The following is a 22,008-nucleotide window of genomic DNA, read 5'->3' as shown; positions in this document are numbered from 1 at the left end:
GCAAGTTCCTCGGGGTGCCTTCCTGGCAAGCAAGGCTCACACTCACGACAGATGTTGGCTTTTGTTTTAAAGGAATCAACCCATGTTTGGAGAACAACGGTGGCTGTGACAAGAACGCAGAGTGCACACAGACGGGACCCAACCAGGTGAGCGCACCTCCCTTTGCTTTCCTAGTAGGAAAACTGGATCTTAGAAGCAGGAAAAAAGAGGCTGAGAACAGACCTCTGCTGAGCTAATGGCAAAAATAGCTTAGGTGAAATGGTAACAGGGCAAGAGGCCATTCTTCAGAAGTGAGAAATGTGGGAGACCAAGGGGGCAAGGAGAAAGGGCTTCCCCAGCAGGAAGAAGTGGACATCTGCAAGCACCACATGATCCAGAAGGATCTAGAAGTTTCCCCCCATGTGCTGCCCTTCCTTCCAGCTTTCAGATCCTCAGAATCCCACACCTTTTTCTTTGGCTCAAGGCTCTGATATGCATGTCCCACAGCAAAAGGGCACACTCCTCCCTCCACCTGTCTCGTGGTCAGCGCCCCTCTGAGGAGCAGAGTTAGGAAGGTGGGGGAAATACAAGGACCCATCAAGGATGAGGATGGGGGTCGGGGTGTGAGAGACACTGGAGGGAGCTGAGGCCCATGCTCTGCCTCCCTCAGTCTCAGTCACCCGGGGAACACACACATGGCCAGGAGGAAAGGTCACACATCTGAAATCAGATGACAAAGTAGAGTCCCTAATGCACATCCTGCAGATCTTGCTGAGCCATTCAGGGACCTGAAGACCAGGTTTCTTTTTTGGGTAAAACAAGCAAATGCCTGAAGTGCTCAAAAATAAGAAAAATATATATATACTCAAAGAAGTGTGTGTGTGTGTGTGTGTGTGTGTGTGTGTACACACCAAGGGAAAAATCAGATCAGTCAGCATTGGGCGTTTTATACAGTTAGGGGTCAGTAGAGTTTTTATTTTAAACCATTCGTGGGGTGGGGAACCTATCAGCTTTTTGGTGCTTATGGCCTGTAGAGTAAGTGGCCCTGCCGACCTAGAAGGCAGAGAAGGGAGAACTGAATAAGACCTTAACTGGGAAGGGACAGCTGAGGGGCGTCTGGGTAAAGGTTCAGGTGGGGTTGAAGCCCCTCGTGAAGAAAGAAGAGGAGGAATGTTGACAACCCACCCTGGCTGTCCCCACTGATAAGTTCAAGTTCTAACAGGCAGAAATCAGACCAGGAATCTGCCACCACCTAGGAGGCTGGTGTGTGAATTAGGAAAGCTACCCCTTGGGAGGCCACACTGGAAGCTCACAGCCCGTGAAGGAAAGGGGGCTGGGTCGTAGCCCTGTGCCCAGGCACTGCTAAGAAGAGCATCTGTGACTTGGAGGCCCTGTGCCCAACGACCTGTAGAGAGTGCCCCTCCCTCAACTTGAAGCCTGCCCAACTTCCCTGGCCAACCCATGAGTTTGATCGATAACCCTCACATGGCACCTGGGTGGGCTGCAAAGCCCTCTTCTTAGCACCTCCTGGCACGGGGGCCTTTGAACTCAGCAGGGGTGGAGATGACCGAGCAGTGGGTATAATGGGAGTAGAGGGTAGCCTCTCTTCCTTTCAAAGTGAACCTTCTACCATCCAGAGAGAAGAGGTGAGGACCTGAAGGCAGGGGACCAAGTAGGGTAAGAAAGTTTTTAAAAAGAAGTCATCTTGGCAGTAAAGACAGGCCCTGCATGAGATCCAATATCCAAGCGAAGCGTGTGAATGTGCTGAAATAGAAGAGGAGAATCATCACTTAGAACGGATATCACCGGTAACCGGTGCAGGCTCCTCTAACATTGCCATTATGGGATGGAACTCGAGTCTGAGAGCCAGCACACACAGCCAGGACAGACCTGATCTAAAATGACCACCTTTGCCTCTGCCCCTGGACAGGCTGCCTGTAACTGTTTGCCAAAGTACACTGGGGATGGCAAGACCTGCACGCTCATCAACATCTGCTTAACTGTGAGTATGCCCCCCACACACACCGCCTGGGACAGAGCCTCGGAGCCTGAGGCGCCTCCTGCCCACCCTCTAGGGGATGCAGAGGGGACCTCCTGTGGAGGGCCTTAGGGCTGCTTCTGGCCTTAAAACTCCTTTCTCTCTCATGTCCCATTGTCACGTTGGGGAGAGAGAAGAGAAGGGATAGTCTGCCAACCTGTCCCCCTTGGACACAGGATCCCAAGGGGACGCAGGTGTATGTAGCTGGTGAGGAATTTGCCTAAATGCGGGCCCAGAGCCAGCTGGATTATCAGTCTCCCAAAAGCAGGCCACAGCAGGGTGTCCGCCTGCTTCCTATGCTCTGACATAATACCTAGGAAAACAGCTTCGTGCAGGAAAGACTTGTTTTGGCTCCCAGTGTCAGAGATGCCAGTCATTGGTCCCCTTGCTGTGGACTTGTGACGAGAAAGAACGTCACAGAGGGCAACATGTGGGGGAGCATAACTGCCCAGTTTATAGCAGAAGAGAGAAAGAGAGAGAGAGAGAGGGAGGGGCCAGGGACAAGATATGCCCTTCCTGGGCACCCCCCAGTGACCCACCTCCTCCAACTAGCCCCGCCTCCTACAGCGTCCACGCCTCCCAGTAGCCCATTCAATCATGACTTCATCAGTGGATTAATCCACTAATGAAATCAGAACCTTCACGATCCAGTCACCTCCCTCAGCCCTGCCACTGATCTGGGTTATACTGGGAACCAAGACTTCAATATCTGAGGCTTTGGGGGACATTCCAGATCAAAGTCATGACAGGCACCCAGAGCCAGTTCTGGCTGAATAAGCCCTCGCGGGTTGGTGGACCAACAAGCTTTCTCCCAGACTGAACTCCCAGACTGAACCTGATCCGTCGTGAGGATGAGGCAATTGGGGGCTGGGGTCATCACCTGGGTGGGTTGGGTTTTTTAACTCTCTACTTCCCTAATGGGGAGGAGGAGGAGACCTCAGCTGAAAACTAACGTGGCAGAGTGTTGGAATGTTCTGTTCTTCAAAGGGCCAAATGTGGAGACAGTAAAAGTTCAGCAGTCACCAGGGGCCAGGAGGGAGGTGAAGGGGGTGGTGCACAGAGGATTTGAGGACAGTGACGGTGTGTGCGTGCTGCAGTAAGGCTGGACCCGTGGCGTGACACACTGTCAAGACTCCCAGGACACACCCCACAGTGAACCCTAGTGTAAACCCGGACCTTAGCACCAGGGTCATCAGTTCTATCATCAGTTCTATCGAATGTGCCATTCCAGCACGTGATGCTAATAAAGTGGGAAAGTGAGAGAGTGGAGGGGCTTCCAGGGAGCTCGGTCCTTTCTGCTTGATTTTCCTGCAGACCTAAAACTACTCTTGAAAAGAATCTATTGGTTTAAAAAAAAAGAAAAAATAAACTCAGAGAAGCTAGTGGTCAGTTCTCCCATCTTCTGTAACATGTGTGTGCACGTGCACAGTTTCTGCTATTCCAATATTCCAGGTTGTTTTTTTTTTTTTCCCCAGCTTACATGATCTGCTGTCATAAGAGGAATGTGCCCAGCATAGTACAGTTTCTTAAACAGGACATTATTTATCTCAGATATATATTTTTTCCCTTCATCCATAGAAATCTGGAGAAATCTCAGGACCCAGGAGCATGAATTTCATGACCTCTTTATAAACAGGTCAACCACATTTTCTCAGCTCAGCTACAGTCATTGAGCCAAGTCTACCCACTAGCTTATTCCCCATACTGTGAGTTCTTGTTAAGGAAATTCCTCTCCCAAGCATGGTTTTCACCGCTGAGATGAGGCTCGAGACCCGCCTCCCCAGGAAGCCTTCCTGGATCAACCCCATAGCTCTGTTCTGGTCCCCTTGCATGGAGCAGGAGTTGGTAATGGCTGGAGGCACCTCTTCCCCCAGCTCCATGCACACACCATCCATTCTTCCCATTCTTCCCACTAAGGCACACAGGGAGGCAGCCATCGGCATCTCGAGGGCTGCCACATGACAGAAGCATTGATCTTGTTCTCTGAAAGCCCAAGGAGGGGGACCAGGGTCGGGGAGATGTGGAAGAAAACAAATTTCTCTCAGCTCAAGACAAAACATTAGAACTCTGCAGAGACAGAGTGTTGTTTCGAGAAGTAATGAGCTTATCATAACTCAAAGTATTGAACCCCAGGAATAAAGCGACAGGTGGGTACCTAACTGGACAACCATGGAGACCCCTCCCAACCCTGACTGTGTGACTTTGGGCTGGCTTGCTGCTTGGGGCGTGTATCCCTGGGGTCCCTTTCAGTGCATCAACAGCAGACTGTTGACAGGCTTTCCCTCACTGTCCTCATGGCCATCCTGGTGGGAGCAGACTCCCCGGAACACATCTGCCCATTCTCTTACCTATCATTTAAAATAATTACCATCATTTAAAAATTGGGGAAATGTATATAAAAATTCATAAAAACTTGCATTTCGACCAGCCCCATGTTGTGCAAACCCAGCGGGAGCTCACTCAGCAAGTCTGAACCTGGACAAGCTCACTACTGCTGCTCAGAGCCTAACTATCCCAGCCTCACACTCCACAGGGATAAAATGTCCCGTAAACCTGGTGTCCTAGCGTGTCACATCTGGGGCCCTGGGTCTGGTCCAGGGAGGTCTTTAAGGTCCCACATCAAATTGACATTCCTGGGGTGGCCAAACGTCAGGTACTGTGCTGGGGTTCCGAGTGCATTCTCCCACTTAATTCCAGTTACAACTGGATGAAAGAATTATTATCATTCCCAACTTACCAAGGGCAGAGACTCCATCTGACGATGATTTTCCTAGGGCTGCTGTTAACAATTACCACAAAGTGAGTACAGAAATTCACTTTCTCAAATTTCAAAATCCACAATCAGGGTGTCGGCCAGGATGCGTTCCTTTTGGGGTCTCCAGGGGAGCATCCTTCCGTGCCCCTGCCAGCTTCTGGTGGCTCCAGGCTCCCCTGGCTACGGCCGCACCCCTCCAGTCTCTGCCTCCGTCTTCACTTGGCCCTCCCCTCTGTGTCTGTCTCCTCTCCTTTCATAAGAACACTTGTGGCCTTAAGGTCATCCTCTTAATCGCAGATGATCTCATCTCAAAATCCTTAATTATATTTATAGAAACTTTTTTCTAAATAAGGTCACATTTACAGGTACTGGGGCTCAGGACTTGGATATATCTTTTGGGGAACCACAATTCAACCCGCTACAGACTGGCGGGAATGAAAGTCCTCACCCAGGATCTCAGAGCACTCCTTTTTATTTTCCGTGTTTTGTTGTTGTTGTTGTTGTTGTTATTTGGGGTGCATTATGACTGTACACAATGGTGGGGTTTGTTGTTACATATTCATACATGCACACAAAGTAACAATGTGATCCGGCCCATATCATTCCCCAGTATTTTCACTTTCCCTTCCCACCTCTCTCCCTTGGGTCCCCCTTTTTTTTTACTATCTCCCTTCAATTTTCATGAGACACCCACACACACACCTTTCTTTTCCTTTTCCTCTCTACTTCCGCATATGAGAAGAAACATAACCCTTGACCTTCTGAGTCTGGTTTATTTTACTTAACATAATGTTCTCAAGTTCCATCCATTTTCCTGCAAATGACAAAACTTCATTTTTCTTTATGGCTAAATAAAACTGCTATATATATATATATATATATATATATATATATATATATATATCTCACATTTTCTTTATCCATCCATGGATGGACACCTAGGCTGGTTCCATAGTTTGGCTCCTGTGAATTATGCTGCTATAAACATGGGTATGCATGTCTCTTACCCATAGACAACATTCAACCTTGTGTTGGTTCAAAGACTTACAGCACAGCTGACCTGGTAGATCTGGGGGGCTCTTTGCTACCCTCTCAACTGCACAGGCTCTTAGGAATTAACTCTCTATTCCAAGGTCAGCAGAGGCCACCATGCCCTAAAGAGCCAGGCACAGAACATCAGTAGGAAGGCAAAAGCCTAAGGCTGTTCTAAAGGGGAACCTTCTGCACTGGGTGCCAGTTCCCTCTTGCTCTGAGCAGCGCCAGCCCATGGCTGGCCACCCTTCTGATTTTTTTAAGAGAGATGCAAGTTTTTATGAATTTTTATATACATTTTTCCAATTTTTAAATGATGGTAATTAATTTAATGAACAAATATTTTTTAAAAAACATATTGTTTGGGCTGGGGATGTGGCTCAAGCGGTAGCGCGCTCACCTGGCATGCGTGCGGCCCGGGTTCGATCCTCAGCACCACATACAAACAAAGATGTTGTGTCCGCCGGAAAAAAAAATAGTATTTTCTCATTCAGGGAATTACTGTGGGGATTAAAGAAGCTAATATGTATAAACTGATGTTTTCAGTCTTCCAGTAAATTCTACCTTTTGTTATGGTTACAGATATGATTCAAATCACTCAGTCAAACTCCCAAACACCTCAGGCTGGAACATCCCACCTCTCCAACCCCTGCCCAGCCCCTGCCATGCAGCTTCCTCTGAAATGCCATGGCTGCCAGTTCTAGTTCATGGAAACATCTGTGTTTATCGACCTACCATGGCCGCTCTTGTTGGACTCATTCACAGGCCTCTGCTTCACGCAGCCCATTAATCAACTTGACAATGTCTGGCCTTCTGGACAGATGGTTAGTTTTTGAAGACAGTGACTGAATGTAGTTCTAGTGGAAACCAGTGGAAATCTTGCAGGGTTACACATATCTAGGTCAGTGGGAACTCCAGTGAGTATTGTTCTAGGCACTGGGAATTCATCAGTAACTTATAGCAAAGTCCTTCTCCTTAAGGAACTCACATTTAGGAGGAAGAAATAAATAGTAAGTGTGTAAACAAACGATAGTTTAAAAGATAGTTTTAGGTAGTGACAACTTCCATAAGGGAGAGAGGTGTTTGGGCTACTGTAACAAAATACCATTAAACTGGGCAGCTTAGAAACAACAGAAATTTATTGCTTACAGTTCTAGAGGCTGGTAGATCCAAGATCAAGGCCCTGGAAGATGCCATCTGGTGAGAACCTGCTTCCTTGTTGCCAGATGGTGTCTTTTGTCTGTCCGCTCTTGGTGGAGGGGATGACTGCGTTTCCTTGGGGTTCTTTTTTCCACTCACAGGGACTTTGCATTCGCGACCTAATTATCTCCAAAAGGCCTCTCCTAACATCACCACCTTAGGCGTTAGGATTTCAACATAGGAATCTAGGAAGGATGCCAACATTCAGACCCCAGCAGGAGACAAAGCAGGTGGTGGGATGGAGCCTGTGGGGTAGGAGGGGGCAGGGCTCCTTAGCTAGGTGGTCAGATGGGGCCTTTCTGCACAGGTGACTAGCTCCTGAGTGTTGAGAAGGAGCAGCCCCATGGAGACTTTGGGAGGAATTTACAAGCAGAAGGAGCAGCAGGCCAAAGGTGCTGGGTGAGACAGCCCTTTTCATGTCCTGGGTACTGAGGAGAAGGCCAGCATGACTGGAGACAGGGGACAAAAGAGGTGATAAGAGGGACTGGATCGCTTTGGACCATGTAGGCCACGGTAGTAAGCTTCTGTATCACTCTAGCTATGGTTGGGAAGTCCTCGGGGGATCCTACAGAGTGAGCCAGTGCCTGATTGGCCTCCCTGTGAGCGCATTCTGGCTGCTGGGCTGACTGAACCACAGGGTTCAAGAGCAGAGGCCAGAAGACCACTTAGGAGGCTGGTGGAACAGACCAGGAAACGTGGACTTGTAGCAGGAGGGACAACGGAAGTCACTGGACCGGCGCATTTTGAAGGTAGCCAGTGAGTTGCCAGAACACTGGACATAGGTAACGTGGGGAAAAGGAGTTAAGGATGCTGTCTAGGTGTTTCGCTGAGACATGCTCATTCCACCTACAGAGGCAGGGATGGCTTAGAGAGGACAGCACTTGGATTTAGATATCACCTGGTCTGTTTTGTTTGTTGAGTTGAGTTGCTTTGTCTCCCCGGCTAAGATGCCCTTAACCCGGGCGTGTAACTCTGGAGGCATGGAGAGAGGTCAGGACGGACATATAAATTGGGGATCATAGACACAGAGATGGCACTTAAGCCCAGGGCACTTCTTGGCTGGATAATTAGAGAAGTCAGAAGGCAGAGAGAGGGGCCTGAATATTGAGCCATTTGGCAGAGGAAAGGGAGCCTGAAGAGAAAACCCCAGGGAACAGCCTGTGACATAGAAGGACAACCTCCTGTAATGTCAACGGAGACTCAGAGAAGAGAGAGTTTCAAGAAGGGAGAGTGATCAGACTGCAGGATGTTGAGATGTCAAGTGTGTTGAGAGAAGAGAGCCAATCACTGCCTTTGCCAAGATGTCAATCACCGGAGACCCAGACCAGGGATGGAGAAGTGTGGGGCAGAGGGACCAGGAGTCTAGGAAGGAGGTTGGCAGGAAACTGGGAACAAGGAAAGTGGAAATAGAAGCCGCATTGGCAAGAACCTTGTGTAATAAGTGGGTAGCAAATCAGTGGGGTGGTTAATGGAGAAGGATGAGGAGGAAAGGGATGGCTGTTTATTTTTTACCATTTTGCTCTGGAAATTGTCAAACGTACATGAAATTAAAGCAGCTAATACAACGAATCCCCCGTACCTGACGTTCAGTGACAAGACTCATTAAATCACTGTCAGTCTTTTTTGTCTAGAACCTCAGCTGCCACCACCCACTGGGTTCTAAAAAAAAAAAAAAAAAAAAAAAGGAAGTTTGGGTTTGTTGAAGATGAATAATATTAAGGCATGTTTTTGAGCTGGTGAGTATGATCCCCTGGAAGAGGAAACTCCTAGGGAAGGGAAGAAGCAGGTAATCCCAGGACAGCTCACGGCTGGGAGAGGGAGGTCGGGAGGGAGCCGGGCAGTGATGCTGCCTTAGTTGGCCACCTAGCTGCCTAGCTAGCCAGGGAGAGTCCACGAACTGTCCAGTCACTTAGTTAATTGGTAGCTGGTTGCTAGTGAGTTGATTAAAAGAGGAGGATACGGTCTGGGAATTGGGGCCCTCGCAGATGGTGGGCTCAGGGCTGGAGAAGGAGGTGGTTCTTGTCCACCTGTCCGTCTTCTCTGTAGGTCTGAGTCCAGCTCATCAGCTGAGAGTGAGCGGAGCAGTGAGGGGTGAAGTGGCGTCTCCAGAGAGAGGGAAGTTAAATGTAGTGGAAAAGCATAGATGTTGGGTGCACGGAGCTGGAAAGGGGAGCCCAGACAACGCCACGGGGGACTCTCAGGCAGGGCCCCTCCAGACTGCGCAGAACCAGAGCAGAGTCAGGCCCAGATGGCCCATGGATTGGCCAAGCTACTGTGACAGAGGAAGAGAGAGTGATGAAGGGGCCACGTGTTCCTCCTTGCCAGCTGGGCTGGGGGCCAAGTGACCCAAGGGGCAGGTGGGAAGTAGGAAGAAGAAAACTCAAAGGAGGGAGGCCCTGTGGGTCAGAGGAGGCGTCAGAGGAGGTAATGGTAAAGTCAGTACCAGCGCAGGATGCAGAGGAGGTGATGGTAAAGTCAGTACCAGCGCAGGATGCAGGCATCAGAGGAGGTGATGGTAAAGTCAGTACCAGTGCAGGATACAGGGGGGAGGCCCTGTGGGTCAGAGGAGGCATCAGAGCAGGTGATGGTAAAGTCAGTACCATGCACAGGGCCGCATGGTGAGAACCAACCTGGAGTTGACTGAGATCTGGAGTTGACAGGAGTGTGGGGTCTTGAGTGTGCTGGATATTGGCACAGTTGAAGTCCAGCATATTTAGCTGGGAGATGGTTGAAGACCCTGGGGGTCCTTGGGTGCAGTCCACTTTAATGTCCATTACAAAGTTGGGGTGACCAAGGAGGTGGGAACCATTGACAGGGATGTGGATGCGGCCAAGGATGGGAAAGAGACACAGCGACCCAGGCACCATCATCATGACCAAAGAGGAGAATCTGGTGGGGCTGCAGATGCCATGTGCTTCCCGGGAGCCGGGCTCAGTGAAGCCCAGGGAGTAGAAGTGACAGGAAGTGGCTACAAGCAGTGAGAAAGACCCTGTCCCAGCCCCAGGCAGTGAAGCAAGGCGGGTACCTGAGGGAAATGGAGCGTCACTTGAGGGGCCGGTGGCAAGTTTCAGGAAGTGAAGAAAAGGGTTTGTGGGGACAGGAAACAGCGGCTGCATGGTCAGAGAGTGGGTGTCCTGAGCGACACGGAGGGGAAGGGCCATATGGCAAGGGCCAACCTGGAGTTGACTGAGCTCTGGAGTTGGCAGGAGTGTGGGACGAGAGGGGGCTCACCTGGTGGTCTTGCGTGTGCTGGGAGTTGGGACAGTTGAAGTCCAGCATATTTAGCTGGGAGCTGGTTGAAGACCCTGGGGGTCAGCTTCTTAAACAGTGTGCTGGGCTGAGTCAGCTTGGGGCAAGTTCTGGGCTGGTCAGTCCCTCCTGGGCCAGAGTGTTGTACTCCACAATACTTCTGGAAAGAGTGTGGGTGGGAAGGAGGATTTTTACAGCACTCTGCTGACTTCCTTCCCGGCTCGTCTACGTCGGATTTTTCTCCCTGGGCTTTGCAATTTTTCTCCCCATTTGAAGAGGTCGCTCCTGGTGCAGAGCCCTGGCTGGTGTTCCCATGGATGCAGGCTTGACTGTGCCTCTGGTTTGAGCTCCTGTCTCGACTTCCACAGCTTATGGGCTCCTTGGGGGCAGGGGCAATGTGCTCCATTTTGTATTGGCTGCCTTCTGTGTGGTGGCTGGCACCTTTTCTATGATCAAATCAGAGTGTAGCTTAAAGATAGGAATTGTCAAACAAGATTGGTGTCTTTCCCACTAATCCCCAGGGGCTGAGAAATTTCCGATTTGACAACTCTGGGTTTATCTTCGGAAGGCTGAAGATCTGTTCAGATGGACCTGCTATTTTAGGATACAAGGCCAAGTGAATAAGATGGCCTTGACTTCCATAAAGAATTGAAAAACAAGTTCAAGAAAAGACAAATAATGCCAAATCATCTAAGTTAAAAAATAAGACAAAAAAAATGTGGTGTGTGTATGTGTGTGTGTGTGTGTTGGGGATACAACCCAGGGCCTCAGACATACAAAGCAAACCCTCTATGCTGAGCTACAACCCAGTCCTCAAAAACTAAATTTCAACACACAATTGGTTGGCAAAGTTGGCAAACTCACCGACCCTATTCCCCACACCTCGGTAATTCCAACAGAATAATGGCGGCTGTAGTCCCTTTGCCATCTGCAATCACATTGCAAAAGATGAAAGGACATGTACCTGCAAGGAGAACTACACCGGGGATGGATTTACCTGCCGTGGTAACATCTACCAGGTAACACAAGACATGTCTCCACGAAGTAAACTCTACTTCCCTAGGTGTGCCGAGAACCCAGGCTGCTCAGGGAGGTGCAAGAGTTTTGTAAAATGGAAAGCTCTATAAAAATGTGACAGGAGCCCAGCACGGTGGCACATGCCTGTAATCCCAGTGGCTTGGGAGGCTGGGCAGCAGGATCTCAAGTTCAAAGCCAGCCTCAGCAACAGCGAGGCTAAGTAACTCAGTACAAAATAGGATGTGACTCAATGCTTGAGTGCCCCTGAATTCAGTCCCAAGTACCAAAAGAAAAAAATGTGACAGAGTATTTTTTATATAACTTGGCAATGAAAAAAGTTGAGCCTACCTCCAATTCACTTGACCTGGGAAAGAGTGAGGTGCTGGTTAAGATTGGCCATTACAAAGTTGGGGTGACCAAGGAGGTGGGAACCATTGACAGGTTTCTGGAGCCAAAAACCTGGGTCTGAATTCACATCTGCAGGGTAGGTAGCAACATTGCAACTCTGAGCATAGTATATCACCTTTGTGTATCAAAGGTAAAAGAAAATAATGATGGTACCAGCCCTTTCCAGTTATTATAAGAATTAAATACAATAATGTGCACACAGGACACAGCATAGTAACTAAAAAGGATTAACATGACATGGATTGCTCTGTGTGTTTCTTTGTGTGTCCCCACCCATGCACCTGTACCAGACCTAGAGAATGAGACAGGACCATACATGCTGGCTTCTACCTGGCTGATCAAACATTCATGCTAATTGAGAAGCCAAATCTGTCATAAATGTTTAACTGATGTTTTTAAATATTTCAACTATATTTGAAACATTTTTGTAAATATCTGAGTATTATTTTTAAATTTTTCTCAAAGTTCAGTTGCTTTTGGAAATGGCTGAATCTTTCTTTGACAAATCAGACATTGATTTCAGAAAGTTTTGGGGACAACAGTGTGTCCATATGGTCATTCTGAACTTCAGCTGTAAGCCCACATATGAGGCTCCAAAGAGAGCCATTGGCACAGGTTCCCAGCAGAAGGGATAGCGGATACTTGCAACCTGAGAAAAATCATCTCAAAACAACTCTGTGTTATTCCTGTATGTGAGTCACAGGCCTAAAGCAAAATTCCCATGTCTTTGTTTGCAGGAGCTTCCCAAGAACCCAAAAACCTCCCAGTATTTCTTCCAGATTCAGGTAAGAATGTGTCGAGTTGGGGCGGGGCTGGGGTGTGGCTCAGTGATAGGGTGCTCGCCTAGCATGCGCCGGGCCCTGGGTTCCACCCCAGCACTACAAAAGAAAAATATGTAATTATGGAAGTTGGATCTCAAGCCAGATACAGGATAAGGTTGTAGCCTTCAGTTGGTGGAGGTGGAAGAAAGTCTCGGACCCTGGATTTCTGGGATGGGCCCTGTTTGTCATTTGTGAGCTGCATCTCTCGGGCCTCAGGTGAGCAGCATGTAAGAAAGGGGTGAACGCTCACAGACACAGTTCTACACGGAAGAACGCAGCACCATTATGTGGCACGGGGACACCTCGTGCACAGTGATCTCTGAAGATCATAATGGAGGGCTGGGGTTGTGGCTCAGTGGTAGAGTGCTCGCCTCACATGCATAAGGCACTGGGTTCAATCCTCAGCACCTCACAAAAATAAAAGGATTGTGTTCATCTACAACTAAATATATATTTTTTAAAAAGATCATAATGGAGCTGACAATTTTCAATCACCTGGTGACTTCATAGCCGTTGTGATGGCATAGGGTGACATCATAGCCATTGACTATGGTGATGTCATAGCCATTATGGTGTCACAGAGTGACATCATAGACATTAGCTATAGTGGTGTCACAGAGTGACATCATAGACATTGGCTATAGTGATGTCACAGCCATTGTGATGTCATAGGGTGGCATCATAGCCATTGTGATGTGTAGAGTGACGCATCACTCTAATGTTTGCAGTGATGCTGGTGTGAACAAACATGGGCTGGCATGTGTGTTTGTGTCTTGGTTTTTTCACAAGTGTTTAAAAACCAAAAATAGAAAAATTCTTATAACAAATGAATGTAAGGTAGAAAATTGTTGTGTGCACCCATGCAAATTGGTGCATTTTAAATTGCATTATTACAAAAGAGTCCAAAAATTTTTATAGAGTTTAAATGTAAATGTAAAAAGTAGGGAAAAAAGTGTTTATAGAGTTTAAATGTAAATGTAAAAAGTAGGGAAAAAAGTGTTTATAAAGTTTAAATGTAAATGTAAAAAGTAGAAAAATTGCAGTAAGTGAACTTATTATTGAAGAAAAAAACTTTTTATGTATTTAGCATGGCCTGAGTTCAGTAGCGTCTTCACTGTCACCTCATTCCCCAACCCATCTCGGGTCTCTCATTCGGTCTTCCCTCCACTCTGCCAGCACCCACTCTCTCTGGTCTTTGTTTGAACCCTGCCGATGTCGTGTCAGGAGGAATTCTCTTACCTGTATTGTGGAAGTGAGTGACAGACGGCTCCACTTTCCCCCCCGACAGATGCATGTCATTCGAGAGCTGGCTGGGCCTGGGCCCTTCACTCTATTTGTACCTTTGTCTACAGCCTTTGACAAGGAACCCCGGGTAAGCTTGCGGCTGTGGGCGGGTAGGGGAGGTTCGGGGCTGGAATGTGCTTTGAGGACCTTGCACTGGGACCAACAGTGGTGACCTTTCTGGTCAGGAGACCTAGGACCAGGTGGAGTAGAATGGCAATAGAAGGGACTGTTTCTCAGCATAGGGACCCCTGTCGAGAGAAGCAAGGACATTTGTGATACAGAGCAGAAAGCCAGAGAAAATTAACAAGTCTCCATGATCTGAACCTCTACCAGAAGGAAAGAAGGAAGAAAGGGAGGGAGGGAAGGAGGGAGGTTGGTTCTCTTTGAGGAGCAGGTCGTGGGGCTCGGGAGGTAACCATGTTGTGAGGGGCTGGGCCAGAGGCCCATGAGGCCCCTCCACTCTGTGAGTCCACAGTGAGACACAGAAGGAACCTGGCCTCTTCCTGCCTCCTACCTGGACGGCCTCTGCCTGTGGCCCTGACACAAACCACACCTGACACCCACTGCCCAGAGTCTGGGAGGGAGGAGATGTGGGGAATCATGGAGGAGAGCAGGGCAGAAGACAATCTGCAGCAAAAGGCCCTGCCTCTGGCCCGAGCCCTCTGACCTTCTATGACAGATTAAAGACTGGGACAAACAGGGTCTCATGCCCCAGATTCTTCGCTATCATGTGATCGCCTGCCAGCAGCTGCTGCTGGAGAACCTGAAGTTGACCCCCAATGCTACTTCCCTCCAAGGAGAGCAGATTGTCATCTCCGTCTCTCAGGTAAGAGCGTCCGCCTGCCCTCCCCAAGGCCTGCCTCTCCTCCTTTTCCTTACAATAAACCAGCGATGGGGACAGCTAACCTATGGTGAGTGGTTTCCACACACAGACGCTGTTCTAAGTATTTTATATGGACTAACTCATTTAACTCTCAAAACAGCACCACTATATAAAATATTATTATTAACCCCAATTTCTAAATAAGAAAACTGAGCTCAGACAGGTTAAAGTAACTTGCCCAAGGTCACGCAGCAAGGAAAAATCACTGAGCTGAAATTCAAACTCAGAAGCCGAGAAGCCCCAGGCAGGCAAAGAGGGGAAGAAATAAGGATAATATGGATAAAATGTATTAAAAAGAAGTGAATTCTGAACTACTTGTTTATTTCATATTTCAGAATTACGTGACTGTTCTGTTTGATTATATATTATTTGCTATTGGTTTCTCCAGATGAAAATTAGATTCCCGTATTGGTTTCTTTTTATAATCATAATTTTAAAATGTGTTCAAGTAACTTGACCTTTGGACTCTGCTCCTGATGATTTGACATGTTAGAGAAGCATTCTGTGAGAAGCTGTTTTGTGTGTATCTCTCTTTGTGTTCATCTCTTTTTTCTTTTCTGGTTGATTTCAGGATACAGTATACTTAAACAAAAAGGCTAAGATCATATCCAGCGATATCATCACCACTAATGGAATCGTCCATATCATAGACAAATTACTGTCTCCCCAAAACTTGCTTATCACCCCCAGAGACGCCTCCGGAAAGATTCTGGTAGGTGAACTTGCCATCAGGTCCCGGGCACAGGTGATTCAATACGCCACCATCTTCGTGCTGACTCAGCATCTCTTTGAAACGGTTTAGCTGTGCTGCTTCAATCTCAAACTATCATTAAAAGTCTAGTAAACATTATTCTTAGGAGATAAAAACAAGTAAAGGTCTATTTTAAATCAACACATGGATTTTATAAGTTTTTATTTATGTCTACAAGGGCAAGTAGGTAAATAGGTAGGAGACAGATGATAGATGTTAAATATCACTAAACTAAATCTGGAGTAAAACTCCTTCTCAGTGGACATAAAAAAAAACACTTTAACTCTTATTTTTATTTATTAGTATCGATCTGGGTTCTTCATTGCAGACCAAATAATCTACTTCTTAAGATTCTAGGTACAGCTAGACATGGTGGCACGTGCTTATAATCCCAGCAGCTTGGGAGGCTGAGGCAGGAGGATCACAAATTTGAGGCTAGTCTCAGCAATTTACTGAGACCTTGAGCAACTTAGTGAGACCCTGTCTCAAAAATAAATAAATAAATAAAAGGGCTGGAGATGTAGCTCAGTGGTTAAGCACCCCTGAGTTCAATACCTGGTATCAAAAAAAAAAAAAAAATTAGGTCCATCACCAAAATTCTTGGAAGTCTGAAGCCTAATTTGCATGCTGGGCAGTGGGGAACAGCCTAGGGCTGCTCTAGCTGTAAGAGCTTTTTAAATTTCAGTCTCTCCTCCAAGGACATTGGAGACTGGACAGCAAATGCCCCCACCTTCAGAAGGTCCCATGTCCCTGCTCACAGCCATTACCACCTCACATTATTCCTTTCCACTAAGTTTTCCCGGTGCTTCTGCTGGGTGGACCCTGGTATCTTTGGGGCTCTAGCTGCAAGGGAGTCTGGTGAAATGCAAGGATTAGCCCTCCAGCCTCTAGGATGCAGAAAGGCCTGGGCAGAAGAGAGCAGCAGGGGGCGCTGATGAGCCCAGGCAGCCCCACGCCCACCCCCCCCTACACATTCCAACCAGCTGTGGTTAAAGCACCTTCTGAACAGTACACTGGAAGCTTCCATGTCCCGTTCTTGTCTTTGCAGCAAAATCTTACAACAGTGGCAGCAACCCACGGCTACAACAGATTTATGAAGCTAATACAGGTAAACACCTGGAGGCAAATGGCTCAGGAGAAACCGCCTAAAGTTGTTTTGCATCTCAGTTGCTGTTTAGGTCACAGCTCTTGCCGCCTCTAATTGGGGACACCTAATTTTCTGGAGTGCAAAGTCGCTCTCTGCCACTCTACTCCCAAAATGTTGTACGGTTTGTTGAGCTATGCGACCCTAGTTTGGCAGGGTTAGACTTTGGGGTACTTGTGGCTGGGGATGGGGAGGAAGACAGGATGTTCTAGGTGTTCCACATCTGGGATCACCGACTGCACCGTACAAATGGGGAGGCTGAGCTGGAGATCTGGGGGGGGTCGGGTGGGGGGCATGCCAGGAGGCAGCTAGAAACTGAATTTAAAATTACATCTTTCTGACTTCAGAAACTGTTCCCAAGTTTTGCATAGACCCTTCTTGTTCAAACAAAGGATCACAGAGGAGAATTGGGGACCCCAAAGGGCTCCAAGAACTCTGTTGTCCCCCATAGCACAATTTATACATCTCAGAATTATCCCAGTGATTCCCCCAAAAGATCTGGGTCTCAGACTCACAAGGATGCTTGATAGAAATGGGGATTTCAAGACATTCAAAATGAAAAATCTCCAAAGATATTATAGGAAAGCCCCTACCCATGCCTAAAACTTATAGCCACCCTCCCCTGTTCACCAGGGTCTGGTTGAACACAGACTTTTATGGAAAGTTAGAAAACCTCTCTGGGGCTCCATAAAATAAAATGATAAAGCCTATCTCATGGTGTTGCTAGAAAAATTAAAAATAAAAATAAAAAAGTGTCCATGGTGCACCTACATTGTAGAAGGCTCTCAAAATGATTCCTCCACATTCATCTCCCAATTTCTTCTTGGGACATATATGATCTAGGAATCTTATAAATGTGTGGGATTACCTCACTGTCCTATAGGTTTTGCTTTTTAAATGGAATATGAGAAAAAAGTTTAGCTGGTCCTTCAGAAATTAAGATGTTCGGGCAAAAGTTGTGTCAAAAAAAAAAAGATGTTTACTAAAATATAACTTTATTTGCCTATTCATGAAAACCTAGAATTTGACTTTCTGACTTGCTTTGTAAGGAAATGTGGGTCAGAATAGTTGGGATTTCATAAGCCCATAGTTTCTGTCTGTGTCACTCTTGAGCCATGTGGAGTCCTGGTCGGCATCGGTGCAGCTCAGACAGGACTGTTCAGAGAGGTCCTCCTCCTGTGTGGCAGGGCCTGGTTGCACAGCACGTGCTCATACCAGTGAGGGGCTGACTCCCTGTGTTTCAGGATTCAGACTTGATGAGTGTCATCACTGACCCCATTCACACCCCCGTCACTCTCTTCTGGCCCACGGACCAAGCCCTGCAAGCCCTGGCCCCTGAACAACAGAATTTCCTATTCAACCAAGTCAACAAGGAGAAGCTGAAGGAGTACTTGAAGTTCCATGTGATCCGAGATTCCAGGGTACAGTTGTCTCCCACTTACCCATGTTTTCACTTTCCTGAGTTTCAGTTACCCAGAGTCAACCATCATCTCAACATATTAAGTGGAAAATTCCAGAAGTCAACAATTCAAATTTTAAATTGGGCACCATTCTTGGTAACATTATGGAACCCCTCATCATCCTGCTCCATCCTGCCTAAAATGTGAATCATTCCTTTGTACAGTGTATCCATGCTATATATGCTACCTGCCCGTTAGTCACCAAGTCACCATCTTGGTCATCAGAGCAGCTTTTGTATAATTGTAGTGCTTATGTTCAGGTGACCCTTATTTTACTTAATAATGATCCCAAAACACAGGAGTAGTGCTGCTGAGTGTTTTACTACAACATATTATTATAATTATTTTATTAATAGTTGTTTAATCTCTTAGTATGCCTAATTTATAAATTGAACTTTCTCGTAGGTACATATGTATTGAAGAAAACAAAGCGCATGTAGGGTTTAGTATTAGCCATGCTTCTGGCATCCCCTGGGGGTCTTGGAGGGTATCCCCACATATAAAGGGGGACTACTGCGTTTGTTAAATGCAGGAGTGACTTCAGGAATATCCCCAGGGATGATAAAGTCCCACTCCGGTTAGTTGCATCCTGAAGTACACCACCTGTGGTTCTCTTCCTTGGACCTGTCATAATTTTGATCTTTTTTGAGCAGGGGGTGGGGGGCATGAATTTTAAATTTTAACCAATACCAAGGAGCTTCTTTCCTTTCTTGGACTGCAAACCAGCCTTTCCCCTTCCGGACTCACATGGCAGAATGGCTGCTGACAACATGTCCCTGGGTTTTCCAAATGGGTTCTTTCTCTATCCCAATTCCAAAATGTCTGGCAAGCAACTGGCTAGTCTTTGGGGTTGTTTTTTTTTTTTTGTTGTTGTTGTTGTTGTTTTGTTTTGTTTTGGGGTGTTTGTTTGTTTTGTTTTGTTGGTTTGTTCCAGGGGTTTTTTTGTAGTTTTTTGGGTTTGTTTTTGTTTTTTGTTTTTGTACCAGGGATTAAACTCAGGGGCACCTAAGCACTGAGCCACATCCCCAGCCCTTTTTTGTATTTTATTTAGAGACAGGGTCTCACTAGTTACTTAGGGTCTTGCTAAGTTGCTGAGGCTAGCTTTGAACTCACAATCCTCCTGACTCAGCCTCCCAAGCCACTGGGATTACAGGCGTGCTAGTCTTGATATAATCAGCCATTGATCCCTGAACCAATAAGAGAAGCCAGATCCATAGGAACATAGCAGCCTCAGCCAGGACTCCTATTTCTCACCAGGGCTGAGCCGTCCACTCCAAGAAGGCGAAATGCCCTGACCTTGGTCCATTCATAGCATCTGGAGTACGTTCCTAGGACTGTGTAGCAACTCACCATAGATGGGATGGCTTGGAACAGCAGTTATTCCCTCCAAATTTCAGAGGCCAGACGTGTGTAAGAGAGGTGCTAGCGGGGTCCTTCCTTCTGAGGGTGCAGGGGAGAGCAGTTCTGAGCTTCCCGCCTGGGTCCTAGTGGTTCCTAGCACTCTCTGGTGTTCCCTGACCAGAGCCCACGTCCCTCCGGTCTCTGCCTCCATCTCACAAGGCCGTCCCCTCCCTGCGTGTCTGCATCTTCAGATGGCATTCTCCTCTCCTGTCTTCTCTCACCGCCCCACCTGTGTTGGACTGAGCCCACCCTGTTCCAGAATCACCTCCTCTGACCTAATCACACCTACAATAACCCTGATTGCAAATAAGATGACATTGTGAGGTCCTAGGGACCAAGACTTCCACGTGACCTTCTGAGGGGTGTAGCACAGCCCGTAATGGCACCCGAAGCCCTTTCCCAGCCTAACCCAAGACAGTCCCTCAGCCTTTCATTGGCCTCATACACCCAGATGGCATCTTCCCGGACCCCCAAGCATAGCCGTGGGGCAGCCGGGGCTGGCCAAGACTTTTCAGTCACATCACTGTCGTCTGAAATCCGAAATTATTTGAACTTGTGCAAAAACTTTTGCACCTGAATTTAGCTTATTGGCAAAGCTCCTTCCTGCCCTTCGTCAGCCCAAAGGCAGCTATTCATGTGGCACTTTTCTCCCTCAGATTTCAGCTGCGGACCTGCCCCGAAGGGCCTGGAATACCCTGCAAGGTTCCGAGCTCAGTGTCAAGTGTGGAACTGACCGTGACGTCGTGAGTATCATCCCCAGGGGCTAGAAACCCGTTAACAGCCAGCCTGGCTCCAGCCACCTCCCTGTCGAGAGATGCAGGTCTCTTCCCTCCACAGGCAGCAAGCTCCTTGGTGCATTCAGGAGTCCTCTCCCTGGGAGGGCAAGGTGGATACAAGAGACCTGGTCAGTCCTGGCCAGCCCGGCCCTCGTGGCTGGTGGCAGGAAGCCCCCTACCTGGAGGACAGCAGGTTCCAATTGCTTTTTTTTTTTTTTTTAATTCTTCCATAAGCTGGAAGATGCACTACTAGTCCTGTTCCTTCCTTCCCAGCCTCCCTGCGGCCTCACCTCTAGCCCTCTGATCGAGGTCAAGGCCAGCCTGGGCCGCACTCCCTACATCAGCCAACAGAGAGAAGGTCTGCCATTTTTACCCGCCCAGGCTACTTCCTGAAAAATTCTACCTTCTGTAATTCCATATAATGCCTAGATCTGATAGGATTAAACTGCATATAAAGGGAAATAAAAAATAACAGTGGAGGGCTGGGGTTGAGGCTCAGTGGTAGAGCGCTTGCCTAGCATGTGCGAGGCACTGGGTTTGATTTTCAGCACCACATATAAATAAATAAGATCCATCAACAACTAATAATTTTTTTTAAATGACAGTGGATTAAATATATAAGAATGTATTCTCTTGTAAAAGAAATCTGGAGGTGGCCAATCCAGAGCTAGTGGGAGAGGTCTTTTTCTTTCTCCCCTCCAGCTCATAGTTCTGGCTCTAAGTCACCTCAAGGTCCAACACGGCTGCTGGAACTCCAGCAACTGTGTCCACTTCCCAGGAAGGAGGAAGGCAAAAAGAGATGCATCTCCCAGTTGAGTTGATTCCTTTTCAGGAGCTTTTCAGCACGTTCCATCCTGCTTACATCTTATGGCCCGAGTCTGTTTGGCATTTGAATTGCAATTGCATTAACATTTATAACTGAGTTTGAGAAACGTTAGCATCTTTTCACTCCAGTTTTTGGAAGAGTATCTCAGTGTCCTTACACTCCTGAAGGAATCCATCCGATCTCCAAAGTGGACACCCGTCCAGAAGGACAAGACCTGAAACAGACTGGCTCAGGACTGATCCCAAGACACACTCCAAGGCATAAGCAGATTCATTGTCAGGCCCCTGACGGACTGCTCTGCAGAGACAGACAGAGAGACAAAGAGAGAAAGAGAGAGAGAGCAAGCAGCGGCAAGCGAGGGGGGAGAGCTGCAGCAACTCCCCGTGCAGCATGACCTTTTATAGGCCAGAATCATGGCCGCCCACTAGGCGGGGTTTAGCCCTGGTGACTGGCCTAGCAAGCTTCACCTGATTTTGCAGAAGGCAAGTTACTGTTTCTTGAGAACAGAGAAGAGCAGCTGTTTACCTCTCAAGGAAAGAACAGAGACCAGCAAGTTGCTATCTCTTGAGAATAAGAACAGTATTCATAAAGTGGAGGTGGGGAGGAAGATGGCGGTAGTTATGCCAACAAGAACACCCCCGCTTGCTCAGTGGGCTGATGATATTGCTTTCAGAGAACTTTGTGATATTGACTGTTGATAATAGCACAACCCTATGGATTGGGAATCATTAACGATTTACTTGGTGAAAAAAACACTGAACCTCAGAGAAGCTTAGTGATTTGGCCATGGTCACACAGCACAGGAGTACATAGCTCTAACCACAGTTTTTTGGTGTTCCTTCCACTGAATCCCACTCTTTCTATCCCATCCATAGATGTGGATATTTATCTTTTCTCACAGAACTTTCTAAAAGCAGTTTACATCTCGGAGGAATCAGTTTAGTAGCTGGGCATCCTTGGGGAGGGAGGCCTTAGGATTGTCAG

General features: G+C 47.5%; 1 protein-coding gene across 1 annotated transcript in view; it reads left to right on the top strand.

Moving 5' to 3' along the window:
• Positions 1-22,008, top strand: part of Stab2 (stabilin 2) — a 153,398-nt gene that overhangs the window by 103,715 nt on the left and 27,675 nt on the right. The window contains exons 43-52 of the mRNA XM_027926098.2: positions 73-146; positions 1,910-1,981; positions 11,153-11,272; positions 12,416-12,463; positions 13,788-13,871; positions 14,463-14,609; positions 15,238-15,378; positions 16,466-16,525; positions 17,806-17,982; positions 20,079-20,165. Of these exons, the coding sequence (XP_027781899.2) occupies positions 73-146; positions 1,910-1,981; positions 11,153-11,272; positions 12,416-12,463; positions 13,788-13,871; positions 14,463-14,609; positions 15,238-15,378; positions 16,466-16,525; positions 17,806-17,982; positions 20,079-20,165 (1,010 nt within the window). The remainder of the gene's footprint in view (positions 1-72; positions 147-1,909; positions 1,982-11,152; positions 11,273-12,415; positions 12,464-13,787; positions 13,872-14,462; positions 14,610-15,237; positions 15,379-16,465; positions 16,526-17,805; positions 17,983-20,078; positions 20,166-22,008) is intronic.

This window comes from Marmota flaviventris, chromosome 3 (assembly GCF_047511675.1).
Source record: "Marmota flaviventris isolate mMarFla1 chromosome 3, mMarFla1.hap1, whole genome shotgun sequence".
In the NCBI taxonomy this organism is placed as follows: domain Eukaryota; kingdom Metazoa; phylum Chordata; class Mammalia; order Rodentia; family Sciuridae; genus Marmota; species Marmota flaviventris.
The sequence above is the reverse complement of the archived record's forward strand: the minus strand, read 5'-3'. Positions and strand labels throughout refer to the sequence as shown.